At 36.7% G+C, this 24,728-nt stretch overlaps 1 protein-coding gene and 1 pseudogene across 4 annotated transcripts in view; one reads left to right on the top strand and one right to left on the bottom strand.

The window, feature by feature from the left end:
* Positions 1-23,186, top strand: part of LOC148661479 (zinc finger matrin-type protein 4) — a 66,313-nt gene extending 43,127 nt beyond the window's left edge. For 2 of the 4 annotated variants that reach the window (XM_088635298.1, XM_088635297.1), the window contains 2 exons: positions 4,337-4,433; positions 14,922-15,153. In XM_088635298.1, coding sequence (XP_088491424.1) covers positions 4,337-4,433; positions 14,922-15,057 — 233 coding nt within the window. In that variant the 3' untranslated portion in view covers positions 15,058-15,153. Of the gene's footprint in view, positions 1-4,336; positions 4,434-12,586; positions 12,709-14,921; positions 15,154-18,803 lie in introns of those variants that run through there. The other 2 variants (XR_015939545.1, XM_088635299.1) reach the window with 2 other exon arrangements.
* Positions 3,192-3,989, bottom strand: LOC148661480 (guanine nucleotide-binding protein subunit beta-like protein 1; annotated as a pseudogene).
* Positions 23,187-24,728: the final 1,542 nt, after the last annotated feature.

Raw genomic sequence — 24,728 nt, 5'->3', positions numbered from 1 at the left:
ACTCTAATTGCTCTGATAATATACTTAGCTGCATAAATGGGAGTGAATGAAAGTCACTTTGGATAAAGGCATCAGCCAAATAAATTGGTATGAAATAATAAATTAGCTGTGGATGTACAGTACATGTTTATGATGCTTTTTTCTGCACATTATGCAGAGAGGTGGGTACTGTATACTGTAGGTTGTCAGACATCAACCCCTCTGTGCATTTCTAAAGTTTTGCACCCAGAGCTATGGGTGAGCACTTTACCAAACTAGTTACAGTCCTTCAGTTTTCAGAGTTTTATCTACTGTCAAAACATGAAAGGAAATCCCAAGAAACAAGACCTAAAAGCTCCGTATTCTGTATTTTCTAATCAACTAATTTCTAATTAGTCAATTGAATTGCTATTGATTTGGAACTGGATGATATCTGATCTCCAGACATGTTAAATTTTAAGGAGTTGCCTGGACTGATGAGCCGATCAGGTCATTAGAACTGAAACAAACCTTACCTTAATCCAACACAGACAAAATTCTTTAATTTGCACTACACAACATTCATCAATGTGCATTTTATGAGAAGTTCTACTACCGCCCTGCAAACTACATGCAAGTGAAAAGCCTTTGGCATTTGCTGCATTTTAATTAACAGGGATTAAATATGACTATTGTATCATGAAAGATTTGGTTTATTAACATCTCACCATGGCTGCTGAGGGTCTGAAACACTGAAAATGTTCATAAAATAAATAAGCAGCACAGCAATTAATCATTGTTTTATACACCCTCACAGCAATCTGGAAAGCCAGCTTCCAACAGATTGTGGCCTAGCCCTTTAATCTATCATCCAGCTGTTTTATCCTCATTTTCAATTCAATTTCCAGAAAAAAACATGATTCTAATTAATACACTCTCATCATCTGAAAGGAAAGAAAGGTAATATCAGCTGGAAAGTCTTTTTGTCATGAGCACTCAATACAGTTATAAAGAATCCCTGGTGTTCAGGCATTTTTTCTTCTCAATTCAACGCACACACATACAGTAGTTGTTTTTTCTTTTTTTCTTTATCTACATATATCTTTTTATCTTGTTGTCTTTTAAGAACTGGAAACTTTTGGCAGTATTGTTACTATATCATTAACAATAGCATTATCTTAGTGCTGTGTGCATTATGCCTATAGGGTACATGTGTATCTACAACAGCTTCCAAATTAATCATACTCATCTGGTAACTACCAGGCCTCAATTCAGTGGTTTTGTCAGAACCTGAATTACAAAGAAACAATTAAACAAAAAAGGGACAGCTAGCTTAAATTTTTGGCATTGACACATCTGACTGAGTAAATGTCAGTCCCGGACAAGGTCAGGCTTCTTTGGGACAGACATTGAAACCACAGAAAACTGAATGGTTTAAATATTACCTTACTAAATGAAATTTACAATTTCTCATAGTAGTTTTGGGTCTGAAGTTTTGAGCTGGTTATATCTGGTGTTCTACAGGGCTTAATACTGGGTCCTTTGCTATTTAGTATGTAAATGTTTCTGCTTGTCTAAATACTAACATACTGTAACATTGTCTGAATTGCCATTGTGTAGAAAAGTATTGGCTGGCAGACTGTTCACGTTAAACCAAGGCAGCTGTTGCAGGACTGTCTTATTGGATGACAAAAAAGGTTTTGCATCTTAAATGTATTAAGACTGAGGTGTTGTTATGAGGTTTCTCCCACAAAACCAATGCTGTAACTTTGTGAACTAACCACACTGTATTTAATTTTCAATCCAAAGTGAAGATTTAGTGTAGATTGTGTTCTTTGATCATGGGTATAAGATGATGGAAATATAAAGGTTATAATGAAAATAAAAATCTGTATATACAGTGAGGCCACACTGAGATGTCAGAACAGCACATTTTAGACACATTTAAACAGAAATGTAAAGTATACATTCAACCCACAGACTTGTTCATTGTCATTGTTCTCACAGTTTCTCAGATGACCAATTATGTAATTATTATTTTCGGGTTTTCACAATTTGAAAAGAGTTCATTAAGGCTATTATAAATGCAAACGGAAAAGATCCCAGAAATTAGTAGTCTTGCATGTCAGATATGGTACCATACAATTACTACATATGAACCCCTTTCTGTTAGTATGTTTATACAAAATGTGTGGTTAGGATTTTTGGAAACCTTCATGGTTCCCTTATATTCTGTTAAGTCATATATACTGTATATACTCTAGGGTAAAATGTAAACAGATTTTACTCTGTATGAATGGGATATTGTGTGTGTGTGGGGGCAGATGTCTGTGAATGATATTCGTTGCTCTTCATACACCATCAGTCTATTTTGGGACCATGGCGGTTCTGTACCACCTGCAAACCCTTTAATTAGCACACATCTGTTTCCTGAATCACGAGCGCATTGGAGAGTAATTGGCTTCTATCCATCCTTACAAAATCCTTGGAAAAATGTCCAGTGCCAACCACTCTAAGGGGCAGTGTCATTAGTTCTCCTTCCTTCCAAGGTCCGCTGACTGGGACAGTTCCATACCCTCCAGATGTAAAGTACATCCGTGTCTTTAAAGCACCCCTAACCCATGAGCTAACATTTAGATATGTAATGTGGTGTATTTTGTTGGGGGGGGTTATTATTATTAATTGACAAGAAAGAACAGAGACACACAAATATGCATACAAATAGAGGAAAAAAAGACATCCACTGACACAGAAAAAGTACAAAAATACTAATATTATTAAAATAATATTTTAATAAAAAGTATTAATAATAAATACCTTAAGAAGGCTTATAAATGAAGCCAAGGTAAGGAAAATAAATAAAAACAGCAAAGATTCGTCAATCTTTACCACATAAGCACAGATAATCATATATAGAGCAATCCGTTTAACAGAAATAACATTTGTACTCAGTCCCACTTGTTTTCTGTCAGAATGTAGGACAGGACAGTGTGTTTCTGAAACATAACGTAGACTGCTTTCTACCAGCCTCAAATCCAAGGGAAGAAAAAAGTTGCTTACAAGGTAGTGCCGGATTTCCTTTGCCACCTTGCAATGCAATGATGTTCCAGAATCCAGGACTGAAAACACCCCGGGCCCGTGACCCCAGTCCACTCCATGAGCAAAGACAGGAGTGATCTACGTGTCTGAGCTCTGCAGTGATGCCTGGCTCTGCCAGGCGTTACCACTGCCTTCTAGAGGTGGTAGTTCGACCACACGCTAATGCTCTGGCCTTTGGATCCAGCAACCAGCAGCCTCTGGCTAGCCTCTGGTGGTCGTGCTGAAGCCAAGTTCCTCTGGTCCTCCCGGATAGAAAGATGGGAAGTCTCTACTGAGACCTGTAGCTGGAGTGTTTGCTCTCCATCAGGTGACCAGGCTGAGATGGTGGTCTCCGCAGAGCCCGCAACACCTCTCAGCTTCCCCTGGTTAAAGTCTGTGCAAAAGCAGACAGGCGGCTCTACAGCCTCCATGTGGAAAATTCAAGAGGGTGACCGAGCTGTCCTTGTGGCCCTCAAGTAGCCGGGGACTGCAGCCGGAATCAGGCTGCCAGAGCCTTGGACACATGGGCATAGCCAGCCAAGCCTTCGGGTTCGAGCTGCAGACTGGCACCTGCTGGGGGGGGGGGGGGCACGGACACCCGTGTATTGGCCAAATCTGCTCCAGTGAGTGCTAGCAGCCAGTGCCCCATCTCCTTATTCAGCACAGATCCCTGGCACAGCTCCCTACGATAAGGAAGCTGGACCACTGGCTCCTCCCCTTGCTCAGGTCCCGCCTGCACACACACATGTCCTGGCCCCGGCTGGAGAGTCACTCCGATGTGGTGTATTTAATATATTTGTGGTATATTGGGATCAACCTAAACTTCATTCTTGTCTTTTAAAAAAACATTTACTTTCCTATAAATCTTGTACTTAAATCTATGTGTACCACAGGATAAATGTTGTCCAGTGGCTGTAAAAAATTAAGTATTCATGTTCATTTGTCACAGACATACCTCACAACTGAGTTCAATAATGAGTGAGGATCTGGAAGGACAGAGCGCAGAATGACTTGCTTTTAGTTTTTATTTCTTAAGTCCAACTTATTCTATCATGAAACATTACAGTGCTTTATGATATTAAGTGTGGGTATGATTGTATTTGTATATTCAATTTGGATGAGTTTTGATGTAAACAAGTCTTTTTGAAATAACCATTTTTAACTATTAATATTTTTATTGCCATCTCAAGTTAATTGTGGCGATTGTATCTCTGTTAAGCACTCGTGTGGAAGTAAATGCTTGCTCTTGTTTTTCCGACCTGTACAATCGTTGTTAGCATGTCTGTGTGCTTTCCCCCAGCTCTGCGGAGCAGCTACTCGTGCAGCGTGTGCAACGTGATTCTGAACTCCATTGAGCAGTACCACGCACACCTCCAGGGCTCCAAGCACCAGAACAAGTAAGTGAGCTTTGCTAACAGATGACCTCCCAGCTGCACAAGGGGAAGCTTGGCTGATGAAAGAAAGCAACTACGCTTTACCACATTATCTTAAAGTTGTGAATTGTTGTTTTCTTCCAGTGTTGTTATATAGTCTCCATGTTTATTTTTTCTTTCATTAAAGCAATGGCCTCTTTTAATCACATACGAATCACACATTGCAATTCCAAGTGCAAATACAAAATATTAATCGTTATGCAGAGTGTCACAGTTTCCTTGTCTTTATGAATGTTTATTGTGATATACTGTGCTAAAGCATACTCAACCACTGGGAAATGAGTGTACACTGTGGGAACTAAAAGTAAGTAGTATAGAATTTGTAACATACAACTTGTAATGCACTGATGCATCTAAAAATTGTTTTGAACAAGGGTGATCTGAAGCAGTTGGCGATAAATGCAGTATAAATGTCTTCTGACACCTTGAGGCACTTGAGGTAAAATTAACAACACTCACCTGCATTTCATTCACAGTACAATTTGTCTGCAAATGCGTTTCCTGCATTCTGAGTGTCTGCGTGATCCTGAATTCCAGCCGTCAGATTGCAGTGATGTTAGAACACAGGCTGCCATCTGCAATAGGAGTTTTGTTCTAGAACAGAGAATGGAGAAGAAGGCAAGAGGTGGGGGAGAATGGGCTCCTGCTGTGAATAATCCTCGTGGGTACCTTCTGAGAGGCAGAGGGGTGGGGCACATTTTCACTTTAAATTTCAGGATTTTATATAGGGCAACGGGCAACTCAGAATTTACTAGCTGTCTGGAAGCAAGAATTCTGTGTCAGCTAACTACAAGTATTTAATTACAAACCACCCGTTGTAATTGTGCTTCACAAACAAGCAAATGATTTACTGACAGCTGGGGGAGGGGCATCTGACACCAGAATCGCCAGTGTCAGCTGCTCCTGGTTATGATTAATTGCAGTTAGTGCAAACAACTGTGCTAATCATCTTCATGAGCCACAGAAGGATAGCAATGGGAAATAAACACATGCCCAAGCCAAACAAAGCTATGAACAGCACTGCCTTTACTTTACAAGAACTCAGACATTAAAACATACAGTACATTCAGATACAAAAATCGCTCATCTCGGCTTTCTGTCTCCGTCAAATTGTAGCTATAGGCAGCCAATCGAATGGTAGTATTTCCTGCATGCAATGAGCACAAAGTTCATTTCTTTTTTTAGAAGAAAAACACAATAACCCTTCATACACCCCATTGTTAAGATTTTATACAATTTTATTATTGAATATTAGTGTATAGGAAACATCACTAGCTTTAATTTGAGGGGAGCTGAAGGAGAGAGTGGGATTCCATGAAGCAATGGTTTTCTGCAATTTCCCTCACAGGATCAATAAAGTATCTTTCTATCATCTATCTACTGTTTCCAAAAAGCTTTAAATTTGCTTCCAAGTTTAAATTTGATTTATTTTCCAGCAATAGTTAATAAGGAGCACATATTCCTAATGCAAGAAATTGTATAGGGCTAATAAAGAAACATTATCATTAACATTATCATTATCTATTTGATTATTTAACCATGACCTTTTTACTTTGTTTGAACATTATTGTTGAATAAATAAGGCATATTTTTACTGATTCCTGCTGAAATATAACCGCACCATCGATAATCAGAAAGCTGGTTATTTCACCAATCAAAATACTGCTCGAAATATTGTAAGAAAGAAAACTGAAAACAGAACACCCCAAATAATATAGAATCATATATTCATATTTATGCTTTACAACAAAATAATCGCTGCTTAACACACAGTAACAGCTTGTCACAGAAAGGATCGTTTTCTTTTTAAATTAATGACAGCAGCTCAAACTGATTTTAGGATACTGATAGGACTGGCATATCAACACCAAATAAAACAAAAGCTGGTGCCTAGAAGCTCTACACTGCCTTGTAGAGCTGTTTGTGCTGTTCAGATTCCTGAGGTAATCAGTACAGCTTCATTACTCAAAAAGCAGTGCTTAGTGAAGGGGAAAATGTGGGTAGGAAAGTAATGGCTGGCAGATTGTTTTCATCATGTAAACCCATGTTCAGTGAAGACATGATCACAATGCGAACAAATGAATTACTGTATCTCACCTGCACTCCCCCAGCAGATGGGGTCCCTCACATTTATTCAATGTGACAAAGTGCAGGGGGGACGTAGTTTATATTAGAGAAACGCACACTAGATTAGGATGTTGTGCTTTTCTGTTGTGCTGGTTCTGTCTCTGGCTACTGTCTGTCCCGTATAATTGAAATTGAAATAGAAAATAATAAAATAATTGGATGAAGATATGTGAATTTACATCCTTATTCTGAATTAATGACACCATAAAAAAATCAGTGTTTTGCCCAGTATTCAGGAATGGTGTATGATCAAGTGTTCTGCTACAGTCGCAGCAAATTAATGCTTCCATTGCAGTAACAAGAGGCCTGATGCAACAACTGCTTGTATTTTATATATATTATAATTAAATTACTTTATATGGTTTTAGAAGTCTCTATTTTAGATTCTGCTGAGCTGGCATGGAAGATAAGACAGTCAGCTTAATGATTAATTTTCATTGACTTTAGTTTCCATACAAGTATGTACAGCGCCTTGAAAAAGTATTAATTTGGCTGAATGATATATGTACATTTTTTTAAATAATATTTTATTTCAACTGTTGTTGAACACTGTTATAGGTGAAAGAAGTTTATTTCTTATCTAATTATTACATTTAAATTATTAAAATTCAAAATGATTCACGCAGCAATGTCTATTATTTTGTCTATTATTCAAAAAATATTTTTTCACTCTATTGTTCAAAATATTAACTAAATACTGTATGCATTACAGTACTTAATGCATTGAAAATGCATTCGCTAAAACAATTTTTGGCATGTACAGTAAATATTTAATGCTTTATTAAAAGTACAGAATATTTTCTTCATGCATTGCTTTAAGTTAAATGTTGCACTTCCTGAAGCATGTCAGACAATCGTAAGTTATTCTGACTGCTCCTAACCTGCAAAGAGGTTGAAGGGCACTCTCTATGTAAAAGACTATGCAAATCTCCATATAATTCAATATTTAGTTACTTTGATGTTCTGTGACACAAAGCTTTGCAGCAGACATTTATCAGAGCTTTCTTCCTAAAGCAGTACACACAATGTGGCTGTCAAAAATTGGCATCTCAAATTTGTGTGATATTCAATATTTAAAGATGTTTAAAATAAATACAAGCACAAAATCACAAGCCATGTTTTGAAAGAGAACCTACTGATTTTTCATCTCCAAGTTGCCCAGCAACATGTTGCATTGGCAGGAAAAACCATCACAGTCCAGCAGATGTTATCCTGCACTGTGATAACAACCACACATTGTGATTCAATGACTGTAGACGACTCATTAGGAAAAGTGAGATAGTGGCCAGTCAGTGTAGCTTTCAATGAAGGCTGTTAGCCTAATCAGAAATTACATTCTGAGATTCTCACATAAAATTATTAAAAGGGAGAGATGAAAACAGAGGAAAATCATGCTATAATGATAAGCGTAGCTTTATTAATTGTCACAAATGCACATTAAAATAAGTTACTGCAATTACACCTCTTTTCACTTTCCCCTAAATTGCAATTATATCATTTCCCTTAAAGTGAATTTCTTAATGTAAATGAGAATTTTTTTGCAGTGCTCGATAAAACAAGAAGCAGCATTCAGCCTTGGGGTACTCCTGCTAATATAAGAGGAGAAATTGGTTTGAAAGGACAGAAAATGTAATGACAGTAGTGGAAAACAAGAACTTTAAATTCATTATGAATTTCACTGGACTATGGCAGTAGCGTGGTTATATGCCTAATGACATTTTTAGCATTTCTGAATAAAATCCAGCATTAAAAACATGAAGTTCCCCTCCCTTATCCTCTTTTAAAAGCTTTAAAAGTACTTAGATCTTCAATTTCTATTACTTTTATTTCCTTGGGTCAGCACAATTTGAAATTCTAAGAAGGAATTTATTTTGAAGTGTTTTTATGTGCAGTTTACCTTCACAATGTCAGACTTTATCACCTTTATCCTACGTTTTCTTGAGGCAAAGACTTCTGAAACTCAGAGGTTGTATTTATGCCTTTTCGAATGTTTCTGACAGTTATTTTTGAGCTGTCCGATCTGGCAGTATTTAGTTTAGTTTTGCACAAAGAACCATAATGACAGCCATACTGTAACAATGAGAATTATCCACTTTTAAGTCCTGCAAAAATGCAGAATTACACCTCCAAATAAAGCAAGATACTTCACTTCCACTGGTACAAAACTGTCACTGAGCCACACTCTCTTAGAGCTATTCTGTGCTAGTAAGTGTTTTGGAATTATTGGTTTGGCAGCACAATAATGCTGCATAAAAACACCCTGTTGTAAATAGATGAGCATTAAATATTGCACTATTCTCCAAACTGTCGTCCATTACAGACATACTGTAGTAAAAGTAAAGGCAGTTTATATTAATCTCTTTCTCTATAATAAATTCCTTTAGTCACCCTGTGTTACTTTAAAATAGGGGACTTAAAAGGACTATGCTAACATTGCAATCACTTTCCAGTTGACAGAGATTTCTTCTAGTATTTCTATGTATTTATTTGTTTTGGTGAATTGCATTCATTCACAGCTATAAAAAAATAGTTCATGCTTTAAAACCTGACCTCAAACATCTTTGCTTTTCCTCTCGTGAAAGCAGTCCCATGAAAAATGTTAAGTTAATGTACTGTGATATGGATTAAAGTTTAATTTTTTTTTTCAGTCCCCTTGAAGTATTATCAAAGTGAGACTTATTAAAGGCACATGAAATGGCAGAGTTGGCATGGCAACTGCACAGAGCCGGGCAGATCCGTTTCTAGGGGACATCAGGGAGTCAGAAAACAGACTCAGTCGAGTCCTGACAGAGCAGCCCCTTCTGGGCTGGACCCCTCCAGGTCCTTCCAGCTGGCCAGGCAGGTTGTTATTTCTGCAGATAAACCTCTCTGTGTGTGCCTCACAGATAATCATATACACTAGCCTTAGAAAGCCAGTGGTGGGAACTATGGCTGGATCAACAAAAGGGAAGATGGAAAACATTCAGATCTGACCTGAGAGCTGGTGAATGGAACACAGTGCTCCCGTTGCAAGTATAGTGCTAGAGTATGCCTTAAATCTCATTTACACTGCCTTATATCTTCCAGCTAATCTCCCATGTTTCAATACTAGCCACACTGACTCCATGTTTCTCAGCAATACTCAAAAGGTGTTAGGAAATATTAATGAGGACCCTATGCAGAAAAACCAGGATGATGTCCAGAGGCGTAGTCGATATAACAGTCTGAGGTCCGAAAGCCGAAGTTAAACAAGCCGGTTCAAAAGTACAAAACCAGAAGCAGAGCCGTAAGCTGTGAGGAAGCCGAGAGTCAAAACCAGAATGATAACCTAAGTACCAAAACAAAACCAGGAGATGTAGTCGGAGAGTAAACCAGGGTCAGGAAGCCAAAAACCATGTAGTAAGTAATTGAGAAAGGTCAAAGTAGCTCTAGCCAGGAAAACCCCTAATACTGAGCACAGGGTACAGTGTGAAGCAGCATTAAATAGCTGGGGTAAATGGGCTAATAGGGAACCGTGCTGGAATGCGAGGTGGAATGACGAGTCCTCCAGGGGCGTGGCGTAACAAAAAGAAGACAAAGATTAGTCATGTCATGCTATAGGCTGTGGACCTTGTCTAACAATGTGATGTCTTTATGTCAAACTCATACAAAATGTATACTGTATGCTCAAGATGGGTATTTTCAACCATCCAAAGACTCAAAGCATCAGTTTAGCTGTCCATAGACAAAACAACATTTTGTTTTTGCTTGCAATGAATGTATTTCAAAATAAATTGCATTCAACCTTGCCTCTAAGAGGTCTTGCATGTTCTTTCCTGGAGGTGTCTGATTGCTTAATTCTTCAAGGGTAAGCAGTAGTTTCACTGTGCTTTGTGGTGCTGCACCTGTTGGTGAAGCATGGAAGCTTGCCATTGTTCTATTATTCATACTTAGTATTAATACTAAAAGCTCTTATGCAATCATCGAATTGTCCCATCATACTGCTGTACAGCAGCCTACACAGAAAACCCAGCTCCTACACCATAGATGATTTCATACTGTCTTATCTCTTCCCTGGCAAAAAGATAATCTACCAGGCACTCATCAATTCAGGACAGAAAATGAATTAAAGTGTAGTGTTTGTATTATAATTTCTGAGCAGTTAATGATTCCACAGACCTGGTATAGGTATGATTATGGTTCCGTTTTGCATATTTGCACAGTATCAGTGTTACTGCACAACATGGCATAAGGTAGGTTACATCCAATTGGGTAAAGAAAAGATTTAGTAGAGGTGCAGAGCAGTTTAGCTCAGCATTGAGTATATAACCATTAATTGTTACAGTATAGGCTAACATCATAGGAAAACAAAACATAACCTTGCTTTTAAGGAACCTGATAGCACAGACACACAATTAACATGGAAAATAGTGTGTTAAAAATGAAAAATCTAAAATGTAGTTGTTATAATCCAATACTATGATACAGTGTGACAGGGATAGAGAAGTATCCTTTGAATTTCTTTTAAAATGTGGATCGTGAGTTTGGAAGATTTAGGAGGGGAAGTTTAAGCTATTTGTGAATCATTTTACAAGCTACAGTATGTACTGTATGCATATGTGCTTTTAATTCAAGTGGTCCTACCTGTACTGCATATATTTAGGAAACAACATGGAGGAGAATGCATAATTTTAAAGTCAATACAGTAGATAATACCTTTACAAGTGGAGATTCCATGATATAGTCTTTAAATTATGTAGGTGTCTTTAGATGAACAGCATGCCAATTAATACACAATGGCATTCTAAGAGTGCAGTGACAGAGCACTAGGTTCCAGAAGACTGGGGCTCAGTGCAAAATGCCTGAGGATCCTCCCCCAGGTCAGTGAAGAAGGCTGATTTCTTGGAAAGAGTTAAGAAAAAGCATATATCGATTAAATAAAAGCAATGTAATCTTAGCACTCCAGGAGCAATGTTTGTATCTTCTTGCTCCCGTATCGATCCCTAGGGCTGTCTGGAACAAGATAGGGGGTTCCGGCTCATTGCTCTTTCCCTGCCTGAATCATTGCTCCAGAGAAAACATTGTAGCCCTCAGGAGCCCCATTATTAATGCAGGGAAGCACCCTGCAAGACAGCCCGGGTCTACTGTTAAATCTGGGCATTTCTGTTCTTACTCTCCACAAAAGCTTGATTCAGCACATAATAGAAGAAATCATTTGCTTTCAACTGTGAGAAAACTTACTACTGTAAATACAAAATCTAACAACCAGGCTGTATAGGCAACAGGGTTTAAATACCAGACAGAAACTTACTGTATTTGCTGAAACTTAAAGGTAAAAAAAACCTTATTTAACAGTTAAACTTTTTACAATATAATTTTGGTCTAATAACTGAACTATAAAACATATGTTCAGGGCTTTCCAAATGTCAGAAACTTGTAATGCAGTTTGCATCTCATTCTTTTTCAATTTTTTCTATAGTACCAGATGTTCCAATTGTACCTCAAATAATTCAGACTAGAATGGCTAGTAAACATCATAATTAAAATACATCATGCTTTATAACTATTTAATTTGATAAGTAAAAAACACCAATATTTAATTAACAACACAATATTTATGGTTAGTATTGTCACCTCCTCAGTGACTATACAGTACTTTGACCTGTTAATGTAATTTGATAATGAAATTTAACACCTGTCCTTTATGTAGCCAATTGTGAAGCACATATTTCCTGTTCTGTGAACAGTGTGTGGTACACGAATAATGTCATGCTAGCATCATGTTGCTCATGCTAGTACTTCAAGGTAATCCAAATGCTTTTACTGCAAATAAATTGGTTCTGAGCAATCAAAATACAAAGCCTACATGGACTATGGAATGTTGACAATATTTTCTTGGTTAACTAGACTGATAACTGCAATTAATACACATAATAAATAGTTACGGTAAATGTGATTCAAACTGAGCCAACTGAAAAGTAAAAAGAAGAAACACAACATGTACTGTATGTAAGTTGTTGAGCCTTTTTCAGGCGTGAAGGAGAGAGAGGAAGATGGCAGGAAATCAAAGGATAGAGCAGATGAGAAAGAACATTCAAAGGAAGGAAGATTGAGGGGAGATGTCCCCAATTAATAATTCCTGAAATCATAATGGGTGAGTGCAATTTCTGTGTGGCTGATGTATAAAATACACTGCAATGTGCGCAACATGCAATATAACAGAATATTCTACCCAAGAATATTGCTCATAGCAGCTACAGTTAAAAGGTCTGGCTTTTCATGCTACAGTAAATATTTGTGCAGCATATTCAGTTTTTGTTTTGCCAGAGCTTGCTTTGCCTTCACACAAAGCAGGTTCACTTACTGACAGTCTCACATACAGTACACAGCGCTCGGCGTGGTTCTCTCCCTTTAGTCAATTGCAGTTCCCTCGTTTAACTGGGGCATATCCTTTCATGAAAACGATGGGAAAAAATGACACTGCATGACCTGTGTACATCCTTCCTCTAAACTCCTCCCCCAACTTTTGTAGCAGGATCACTGACTCAACTACCACTGGTTTCAATGACAATTGTAGAAGTTATTGTATTGGAGTTTTTTATAGCTGATATAAGTGAATAAGTAGTGTTCCTCATTTTCGGTATATACTGTATATTTTTTGTACAAAATGTCCCCTTAATCTTTGCCAATTCTGGAGTTCTTGCAAACAAAAATGTAAAGTACATTTAAACATCAACAATATTGTATCTCTGTAGATGTGTTTAAACTTTGTTTTGTCATTGGTGACTAAAATGAAAATACGGTAGATTGACATTTTTGTCATCATATAACCCAAGACTTTATCAACACATCTAGTTTGAGGTTTTTACTGTTACTATTAATATGCCTCTTTTTAAATTCTTTCTTTAAAGTAATTTTAAAAGTCTTTGAAAATATACCTAGAACAAATGCTATTGTGTATAGGAATTTACTTAAACGAAAATATAGGAAAGATATCCCAAGAGCACTAGAAGTACTGTAGATACTAAACACCATCCTGCATGCATTATAAAATGAATTCCATAATCATAAGCAGCAGCGATAGTTAGCAATTGGACTTTGTAGACAATTCTGTCAGTACTGAAATGCTTCTTGCCTCCCCTTTGACAATAGCATGTCCAGGCACTGAGTAAATAAGGCAGAATGTATTTTTACTCTTGCAAGATTTTCTTCAGAACTATACTGCTGACAGTTGTTGGAGATTACCGATCATCTTTAAACTTGTACAGCTTTTTTTCCCCCATAAAATCACGTTTTCCTTTTCTGGATCAGGGCCAGTGAAATTGTCAAAAATATCATTCTCTTTGGTCACTTTGCAGAACCTTGAAGCAGATTCATGGTATAAGAATAACATTGATTTACACAGTCAGTCTGTACTTTAACCCCAGTCTAATTAAATTTGTCTTTACTTCAGGGAGCAAAACGGTGTCATGTTAAAAAAAAGAGTAATTGTGCCTTGTAAGTTGGGGGTATGCATTTATGGTAATATGCATTCCCAACGCAACAGTTTAGATGAGAGCCATTAATTTCTAATGAGTTCATCTCTCGTCAAAAGGTAAAAAGGGCAAGATGCTTACCTCTTTATTGGTATTATTGTTATGGCATCACAGAAATTAGGTTCATTAATGAAGGAATTAAGCTCCCTACCTAGGGCAAACAGTTTCATTGTTGTTTATGGCTTTTGTTCAATTCCTTATTTATTTAATTGGGCAATCTAAATACTGTATATATTGAGTAGTAACAAATTAAAACTTGTGAAATTAAGTCTTGCAGAATGGAACAGAGTGTTGTTCAGATTTGCCTAAAAGCAGCCAGTCGGCACTGCTGCAGCCAGTGTCTCTCCTAGACAGCACAAACAATTTTTCATTACTGTACACTGTTGCCCTGCTCTGCTCCCCACTTTCCCACAAACCTCCCTCACCACTTCTGTTCATTCCAGCTGACTGTTCACTGAAATTCGATTTCAGAGAGGTCTTGTGTAGCCAGAGCCATACCTTCACAGAAGTTCCTTATGTACTGTAACACGATAATAACATTTGGAATCTTTTATGAAATTTGTTCCAAAAGATTTAGGTGTTACATTAATATTTATAATATCCGCAGTCAGAGCAGAGGTCATAGTACTAGGGTTAGAGGTGAGTTGTGTGCTGGGGTCTTGATGAAATCTTATCTATGTGTTATTTCTCTGGGGAAAGATGGTTCACGAATTGTATTAAACAGTAGCATGGTTTTGTAGCCTTTATGTAGGTGTCGTTCTGATCACATACTGTAAGAGCTTATTTAAATAAGTCATTACCGCCTTTTCTCTTTTTCTCTTTTCTCTGACAGCTCCAAAAACCCAAGCAGCAAAAACAATTGTAACTTAGAGCTGGGAGCCCCCTTTCATGGGAGCGTCCTTCCCGAGTGGATAAATGATTCCCCAAGCTGTCTGTATAAAATAAGGAATGAATTCAGTTCAGTGTGATTAGATATACATAAATGTACAGTATGTTTATATGCTGTCGCTTAAAAGGAAAAAGAATTGAGAAATATGAAACAAGGAGCATGAGTCAATTAAAAATTAATATATCTACACACGTATTTTGTATCCAGGTACTTTCGCTTACTCTTCAGTAAGCTTTAATGTATATTCAATGCAGTTTACAGCTACATTTTTTTAAGAGTAACCATTTATGACATACAAGCAATAGCATTGAAATTTAACGAGACATCTTTGAGTTATCCGTCCTGCAGTCTCTAAGGCAGTTAATCTCAATGTTCTTCTCTTTAGCACATAAAAGCACAACCTATTTAAAGTTCATAAAAAGAGTCCCCCTCTTTTGTAGGAATGACCATCATTCCCATGTCTCTCTCATTTATAAAATCACAGCAACTCCCAACTCACCACCTGTCCCACGGAGTTATTATTTTATAGTGTGCTCTATGTGATTTTTTCACACTAGCCTGGCTTTCAGTAAGGTATGATATATAAAGAAAAGAACAATTTCAGAGCAATTGTGTGGGTGAGCCCTGCCTACTGTACATAGGGGGACAGGGAAGAGGTCCAACTGGCCTGTTTCATTTAGTGGATATGTGCTCCTGCCCTGCATTGTTTCAATGAGCAACAGTACATCTACCCCAGCATGGAGCAGCTGGATTTGTTTCATGAGTCATGCCTGCTGCCTTCCATGTTTTTTCAATAAGAAACTGCGTTCACAAGTGGAGACCTGGGAGTCTGGTCACACAACTGTCATATGAACAATGTTACTTCTCAACCAACTACTTTGTGTTCATGATTAAAAACTTTTTTTAAATTATTTTCAAGCAAGTATTGTAGCAAGTACAAATCTCCTGTAAAATATATAATCAAATCCCTTATTTCTTATTAGCTAAACCTGTTGAAACTCCCTTAGTGCTACTGCCAGATTAGATCAGGTGACTTCATCCTCAGCTTGCATGTGCTTGATTGGAAACAAAGGGGCACGACCTTCAGTGTGCTTGATCTGGCACTCCAGTTTCAGTTAGGAATTACTCAAGATCTCCCTCACCTGGACTGGGAATATAAGTATGGTTGCCGTGGTGACCAGGACGTTATGCTGAAAGGGCAGACAGCACTCTCTGCCACAACCAGGCCTGACAGGCAGACACCACTCACAGCAGGGGGTTCCTGTGTGTTATGGCATGTACTGAAAAGATAATCATTGCTTACGATGTTGAACACATTTCTTTTTACTTCCTAGGTTGGCAAGAATTTCTAAACCTAGTGGAAACAAATCAGTCACAGTAATGGCATTTAATAATATTCACCAACTGCAGGAGAAGAAATTCAATTCAAAGGAGGCCAGTTCTATATATATATACTGAAGCATTACCAAGCTATGCATTATTCATTTTCAAAACTAAAACGATGTGAAATATGAGAGGGGGGCAAAGCTATGTATAATTTGTGGAAAGTACCTAAATAAAAAGTAGAATACAAACATTTCTAAGAATAAAGGGGATTTTCACAATTCTGTGATAGTATGCAATATTAAATCTCTTCACATGGACTATATTGGTGAGAAACCATTCACCCCTTCCTTCCAAATCAAATCGTTTCTCCATATAGGTTAATAGGATTTGGTACTACAAATAGCAAACATTTTTGCATTCTTCATATACTGTACAGTATATTAGGACACTGTTTTTGCTGTGTAGTTATGCAATCTGTATTTAAGATCAAAAGACTAATGTTAGGCAAATGTATTGAAGTACAGTATGTACAGTATAGTGCTTGCACCATTTTGACTGAACACAATCTTTTAGCATCAGATCTCTTTAATGAGTCCATTAATTATTATGTCCTAATGAGGAGCTAAAAACAAAACATGCATGCCAAGCTGAAGCTTGTAAACAGTCACTTCAGAGAGAAGGGTCAAGGTGCCTTCTGGAGGAAAGTCTATTAAAATTGACATTTCTGCTGGATGGATAGAACTCAAGGACATGCTTTACTACCTATCAGCCTGACCAAAAAGTACTGTAGTAGCTAGACTGCCTGTGAGCTGGACTTAATATACCCTGCTTTTACTGTTGTGCCAGTAAACCGCTGCAATTCAAAACATACTGGTTCTTCCTTAAGGGGAACTTGTTCATTCCAGTTATCCCAGTATTGTATGATGCTACAACAACATGCTAGGGTGTCCTGGCAAAGGATTATCTTCTTAGAGAAAACACAGCAACCCTCTTTTCTCTGAATATTCCTCAGGTTTATACCTAAGGCATTACACAACTCTCATAAGAATCAGATTTCCTTTGTGAATCAGACAACAGAATGGTTGGACCTTTTTGTTCGTAATTTTGTCCCTAATTGCAGGCTATTTCGCTTGTCCATTGCCCTCTGGGAGCTTGTGATTGTACAAATAGGTTTTGAATGTGTCACAGTTTATGTACAGTAAACATTATATTTCATTGCTTATGCAGTGTACCAATTAATTGACAAAAAGCTGAAATTGAGAATACTTTTAATGAGCTAAATACTGGAGGTCCAGTACAGTCATGCCATAGAATGGTGGAGAATAATGTGTGTCTGCCAGGGGTATTATCACTTGACAGGATCACACCTTGTGACAGTTCTTAAGAGTCGGGAATAGAGTGTTTTATTGGTGATAATTGAAACACGGGTTAACAGTTCTGGGAAGATAAGACTTGACTTTTCCAGTCCACATTTTTAACATTTTAAAGGTGATGATGCTTGGTAGCTGAATTTAAAGTGTTCTACTACATTTACTTCAGATAAAAGTCAATTTAATAAAAGAAACTCCAAGCCACATCCTTTTAGTTTTACTGTATGTGTTCATCCTATTGTCTGAATGTTGTTAACACTGCCAGTCCCTTCTCTAGGTAATCGCTAATGTGACTTGTTTATTTCACTGCAAATATTAGTGAAATAGCAGATCTCCTGAATCCACAGGACAGCCTTTTGTTGTTCTTGTCAGGACCATCCAATGCCACAGTGCTCTTCAGTGATGAAGACAAATCAGGACTGATTTAGGGCAGTATTTCACATTTCATGTTATGTTACACACATTTTTACTGAAAATGACTGTAGTTCAACATTGAAGGAGAGAAATAACAGATAAAATTATTTTTCATAGTGCTGCACTGTTTTTTTTTATTTCTAAAATAAAAAACCTGAGCATTAATGTGAAATTAACTTTATATACTGTAGCTAAGGCTAAAAAACTTACTTATTGTAACACTTCCATTAATTTTTTTGGGTGACAAAATACCTAACATTATACTTACACAATAGGTAAATTAAGTGAAATAACATAGCGCTATTGAATTGATTTTGAAATCAATATGTCTTTCTTTGTCTTGAAGGAAAAGCTTTTGATAGAAACTTCTGAAATAATTCAGAAATTACACTCTCAATCTTGGTAATACTTTCTGATATACTATGCTACATCTAGAAATATAATGGACCTATAATAGTACTAACTACAACACCTAGAATTTGTAAATTGCATTTTAAAAAGTGAATTAAATTCTCAACATTTTATGTTTACTTTTTAGTTAATCATTTTGTTGATCTCTCCTTCTCCAAGTTGTCTTCATTTCAGCAGGGAGGGCAAAATGTTTTGATTTTAAGAGTGCTTGTACTAGAAAATAAAATATTTAATCATGAAGCAATAGCTTTACTATTGAAACTGCAATTCTGAGATATAATTGACCCTGTTCGTTTTGTTCTAGCTTGAAGCAGCATCAACAGTGAAACCAGTGGTTTGTGACCAGATGTGGCACGGAAGCAGAGACCTCAGTCAAGACGTTAGGGAACACTCTGGAAAAGACACCTGCCCTCTGTGGAAAGCTTGCACATGTGTATGATATTTCCTTGCTTCATCTTTGTGTGAGCACAAAGAAGAGGACTCAAGCCAGGATGTCTTAGGATTACATTTGGTTTGTGATACCTGTGGTTGAAACAAACAGAAAACTTTCTTTGCTGTCAAAGAACTACCTAAACTAGCACTGTACGTACTCTTTTCTGGTGTCAAACTCGCCTTACTGGTGTTCACCAAAAGGAATAAAACAATCATAATAACAATAATAAAATATGTCAGCAATAAATTGAACCCCCAGCACTGCAGGGCAATGTGTTCTGTGAGGCTTTTTGTTCTCTCTGTAGATGTTTGTCTGCAGTGGCAAGGCTGCAAGGCTACGTACTGTTAGCTACTCACATACTATATAGAACTGGATTCATACCCCCGTCCAAAGTGTCTATAGTTACAGGCATGAAAATGGGCTTCGAAAGGTGTGCTTGGTATTGTGTTCAAATCACTGCACCCTCGTGCTACCTTATATGATATGGACAGTTCAACAGGTCATTTAATATCTGGTGATAGAAATGGGTCATAGTTAGGTTATTTTGAATGAGATCCATTGTGTGCAGTGGTAGAAGATTATGTTTCTATTTCTAAAGACACTGTGGGTTTATTTAATTAAATATAAGATGCTATACCAACTGTATACAGTACATAAACGTTTGATCTATACTAATGTTTTCAAGATTGTAATACTGAAACTGAGCTCATCCTTATGAAAATCAGTATGGTTTCATACACATTGATACAGTGTGGTTACATTTATCTAATTCCAGTTTCATATTTTTCATTAGACTTTATTTGAATAGCATGGCATTTTTCATATTAGATTCTTGACACTAGAATCTTTAATAATGCTGGCATCTCACTGGAGACTACAAACTTTGAACATGTCAAAATCCTTTCTGGATCTGATTCTTTCCTTTGCATGCTCTAAACGATGATTGGATAGATCATTTTGAGGCAGAAAGGAAAGTTTCACAGTGATCTGGGCTTTAACAAGGTATTTAATCATATAATAAGAGTTTGTAAAGACCTAATTAAAAAAAACAATAGGACTGGATTTAAACCTACTGTTCTTTATCTAACACCAGAAAGTCACTTATTCCATGTAGAGGATGTGACGCCAGTCCATCACAGGGCAGAGATGCTAAATTACTTAGCCAACATGTCGTTGGAAGGATGGAGGAAACCGCACAGCTAAAACTCACAGGAATACAATGAGAACATGTAAACTCTTTAAAAGAAGGCACTCCAGGCCAGAATCAAACCCAGAACCTAAGAGCTGCAAGAGCAATAGCATTATCTACTAAGCCACCCTGATTTGTTTATCATGACACTTTTGTGTCTGATCTTGCAATGAACTAGGAGGTTTTTAATATTTAATTCACTGTATTTTTACTTAGCTAAATTGCATTAATTAAAGAAATAAAGAAGCTTTGTTCAAATTAGAAACTCAAGTATGCATTTTTTATACATAAATTTAATTCAGTAGATATACGATTTCCCTTTAAAGAATGAAAGTAGTAACCTGCCTGGGCGTGCTTGATTTCAAATGAAAAATAAAAAGAGAGCATCCTTTTCTATAGCACCTAGAGTGCACTTTACAAAATGAAGTCTCACTTCGATGATGCCTTGGGATTTAAATAATGTAAAAGCTTGAGCTTTGAGTGAGAAAAGTATAACAGGATTTATTCAATTAATAAAATAGTCCATACTATTTCATTAAAGAGTGATTTAAATTTGTAAATGAAATATCAAAGGATCTTTTGATGCTGATGAGTTATGTTAAATGAAACCCCTATGTCTCATACTCTCCCACTCATTGAAACTAGAGCAGGATTAAATATTTACTGAATTAAATTCCTGTTCTACCTAATGCAAACATACTAATAGTTTAAGTTGGCTGATAATAAGAATAGCTAAAAATATATCTTGATGATCAGACAGTAGACAGTTTATAATTATGGCTGTGTTTCTGAGAATCAAATAAGATAGAATGTCAACCCATTTTCATTTAATCATAAGGTGCTTCATCCCTGGACCGTGTTTTTCATGGTGCTCTCTTCTTACAAGCACTTGAACTACCCTGGCTCCTAAGGCTCCTATATGCACAAATCAAATATATACTGAGAATGAGAGATTTCATATGAATGAACTACTGTCTGAAGCAAAGTCAGTGTCCATACTGTACCTTTGGAACCTACTTAAAATTTGTGATATGCAATATCCAATAAAGTAAGTGTTAAAGGGAGATGAAGGCAATTTTGGAAAATCTCCTCACAGGAAGTCACTTTCTGGAAATCACTGGCTAATAAACCTGGATGCATCACTTTCTGTCCGTGGCAGCGAGTTCCTAATCACAGTGTGGGGTTGTCCTTTGCACACCTGGGCCATGGTCTAAAAACGCAGCTGTGATTCTTCAGCAGCAAGCACTATTGGTTGGTGTTAACTAGATGTTGCATCTGTCCTCCACCTCAAGCTTCTATGTTTCTGCACTCAAGGCTGAAAAGAAACTGTTGGCCTGGCAAATATCATGTGGAGAACAAGGGGACTGTGTGTCATGGGACTGTGCCTCCAGTTGTGGACTAAAAACTCTTTTTCATCCTCATTTATTATAAAAAGACTGCAGCTCTAAGGGAACAGATGATGAAAGCACACTAGTGCACCACAACTCACTATTAGACTTCTAATAGTTGATCTCCCTAAGAAAAGATACAGTGGCAGTGGTGCAGTCATTATTGGGCAAACAAGGTATTTTTGATAATTCATGTACTGTATATATTTTAAGGACATGTTAAGTGGAAATGTGTGTTCTAATACTGTGTGTATTTTTAAAGTAACGAGTTTGAAAGAGGTCAGGATGCTATGATAAGGATTGTACTGTGACCATTTGTAAATATACTTTACAATATATATATTTTTTTCTCTTTGAAACAAAGCTGGTCTCCAGATATTTTGTGCTATGCTCCTATATACAGTAATTAAACCTCCTTGAATGTGAATCAGCAGTGCCAGCTATTTGATTTGGCCTGCAAATGGTGTGAAATCCTTTGCTTGCACTTGATGTCAACTATAAAAGACTGTGACAGTAACTCTCATTTAACAGCTGTGAGATGTTAAAGAGACTGTGAAAAAGCTGTTACAGTATAACTATATATTTATAAAGAATTTAGGAAATCAGAATGGTCTGGAAAACAGTGCATTTCTTTTCTGATAAAAAAAAGGTTTTTAAACCAGTTTATACAATACAATATTCAGTCAATACAATACAATATTGTATGCTTTACAATACAGTATAGACATAAAGTATTTAACTTTTCCTTTCTTTCAGCTGACTGAAATCCAGCAAACACTCAGAACATTCTAATAAAATCTAGAATGATTAGGGATTAGTTAAGACTTTTAGCTTAATCACAGTCAAACGTCTCTTTCAATGTTTTCAATGTTTAAATTCTGTCATAGATAAGTAAGTACAAACATCTTTTCTGTTTATTGGACTTACCGTAAATGTTCTGCTCGTTAACCACCTCTGGAAAGGATAGTATTTCTAGATTTAAGAGTTTTAAGATGTGTGCATCCTCCGATAACTCGATTCCTCATTGAATACATACTGTATATGGTATTCTGTATATGTATAGGAATGCTTTCTTGGAAGATCTAAATTAGTTTTGGACAGTGAGGCCTGGATTGTATTTGCAAAAAAGGACTGAACAGCAGTTCAATTTAAAACTCCATTCCTAAGAGCGAAGCCTAGCACAGTGGTATTAGATACAGCAGGGCCGAACAAGGAGAATGTCTTCTAAATCAATATAAGATTAGATAATATTTTTATTAATTTAAAGTCAAAATAGTATTCCTGATTTTTAAAAGATTTAATCCCTAAAAAAATATTTTTGTTATAAATTAATTCCCCTTTTAAATGGGACACTTCTAGCTAACTGGGCAGTTAGTTCCAAAGTCTGCTACAAAGAGTGTGTGACAGTGGTGTATTGGACATTCCTTTATAAAAAATTAAGAAGGGTAAGGCTGTTAAAATGCAGAAATGTAGCCAGCTTGAAATTATCAAGAATCACTCTCTTTAAAGCACTGAGTCTCCATAGTAACATGAAGAATCCTAATAATACGGAAAGGAAACTTCACTGAAGCAGTGACATAAGTAGCTTTGGGTCAGGCCTAGATGAATCATTGAATTTTTGTTAAAGAATAGTTTTAATGTCACAAAATAAATGAGCACAATATCAATTGCCTTTTACACTTGTCTTGTGGAATATTTTGAGTCATATTTTCTCTACAATTCACCTAGTTCCTGTCTTATAGAGTACTGTTGTTCTCATGTCTAGACAATCTTTGCCTCTGGTCACAAATTTTAATTTGCACACAAAATCTTCAGGATTTGCCTGCTTTCAGTGCTTTATATTGATTTATACTTTCCATTGCATTCCCTTAACAGTCCATACAAACCTTTTCTTCAAGATTTAAAAAGCACATTTTCTATACTGAGCATTTAATGGGCTTATTTAATATGAGATTCAAGCTTTTTACTGGTGAAATACTGTAGTTTCATTTAGAGTAAGTTTTATTAATACAACAATCAATGGAGTGCACAAGACACAGAAGAAAAGGATTGGCCTGGTTAATGAGATGTCTATTTTGAAAAGACCATTTTAATAGGGAGATTACACAGCAGCAGAACAGGCTGTGCTTGTTTCACAGAACAGTAAGCTGTGGAGTTCTACAGGGATCCATTTTGGGTAATATTTAGGTTGAAATCTAATTCATAGACCAACAGCATGCTATAATTAGGGCAAGATATTGCCCTGGTAAAACACATTAAAAACACACATTTCATGGTAAGTCACAGTAACAGCAAGAAAAATGCAAGTGCACTCAGTGAACAATGTAAATGAGCATGTTACAGCATGTAAAATCATCCTTGTCAAAATTGGGGTGATGGGTGGAGAGGAGAGCATTACCTTTCTCATCATGGGTATGTACTCTCATACAGTATACATGGGGCAGCATTTTAAAACACCATTGCTTTTAATTTCAAGAGCTGATGTCAAATATCCAAATTCACAGTTTCCATGACAGCAGCATCTTATCTGTACTTATAATATATATTTTTCCTCTAGAAAACATTGCTACAGTTAAGATTTTGTAGAATATAATAAACACAATTTTGCTTTTGTGCTCTGTATTCTGAATTCAATACAGACAAAATTGCTTCTTTTTCTGCCAATGCTTTATGGTACAATTTTGTTAAAACCATATAAGAGGAGTGAAAAGAATACACTTATAAATGGAGCTCACCTTACAATTGCATTTTTGGACTCTTTCTTAAAGCTATTTTTTTAAAAGTCTGTTGAAGATTTTCTTTTGCCCCTCCTGACTCACTGCAACACTGAGATATTGATGCCTGTTTCCGTCACCTTGGAGCCGGATTATTACTGTTGCCATTGCTCTGGCCTTTCAGATGCATCTCCGACCAGAGTTCAATTTGATGTGAGGTTCATCATCTGTGCAGTTTTTCTCTGGAGAACTAGAGACTAAAAACCACATCTGACATACAGTCTGTGACTTGGTATCTATAGGTCAAGTTCAAAATATGTCTTCTTTTTTTTTAGGCTGAATAAATGCAATGGTAAGACTGTGACAAGGGAGAAAAAATGCTAAAAGTAAGACAGTAGTGCATTTGTTTATTGGAGGACTAAAGACATTGTGCCTATGTAACTAAAAAATATATGCTACCTTGTCGTGACCTTCCCTTCAAATAAAAACACACAGCAGCAATGAA

The sequence above is a fragment of the Lepisosteus platostomus genome, chromosome 6 (genome assembly GCF_059453375.1).
Source record: "Lepisosteus platostomus isolate fLepPlt1 chromosome 6, fLepPlt1.hap1, whole genome shotgun sequence".
In the NCBI taxonomy this organism is placed as follows: Eukaryota; Metazoa; Chordata; class Actinopteri; order Semionotiformes; family Lepisosteidae; genus Lepisosteus; species Lepisosteus platostomus.
The sequence above is the reverse complement of the archived record's forward strand: the minus strand, read 5'-3'. Positions and strand labels throughout refer to the sequence as shown.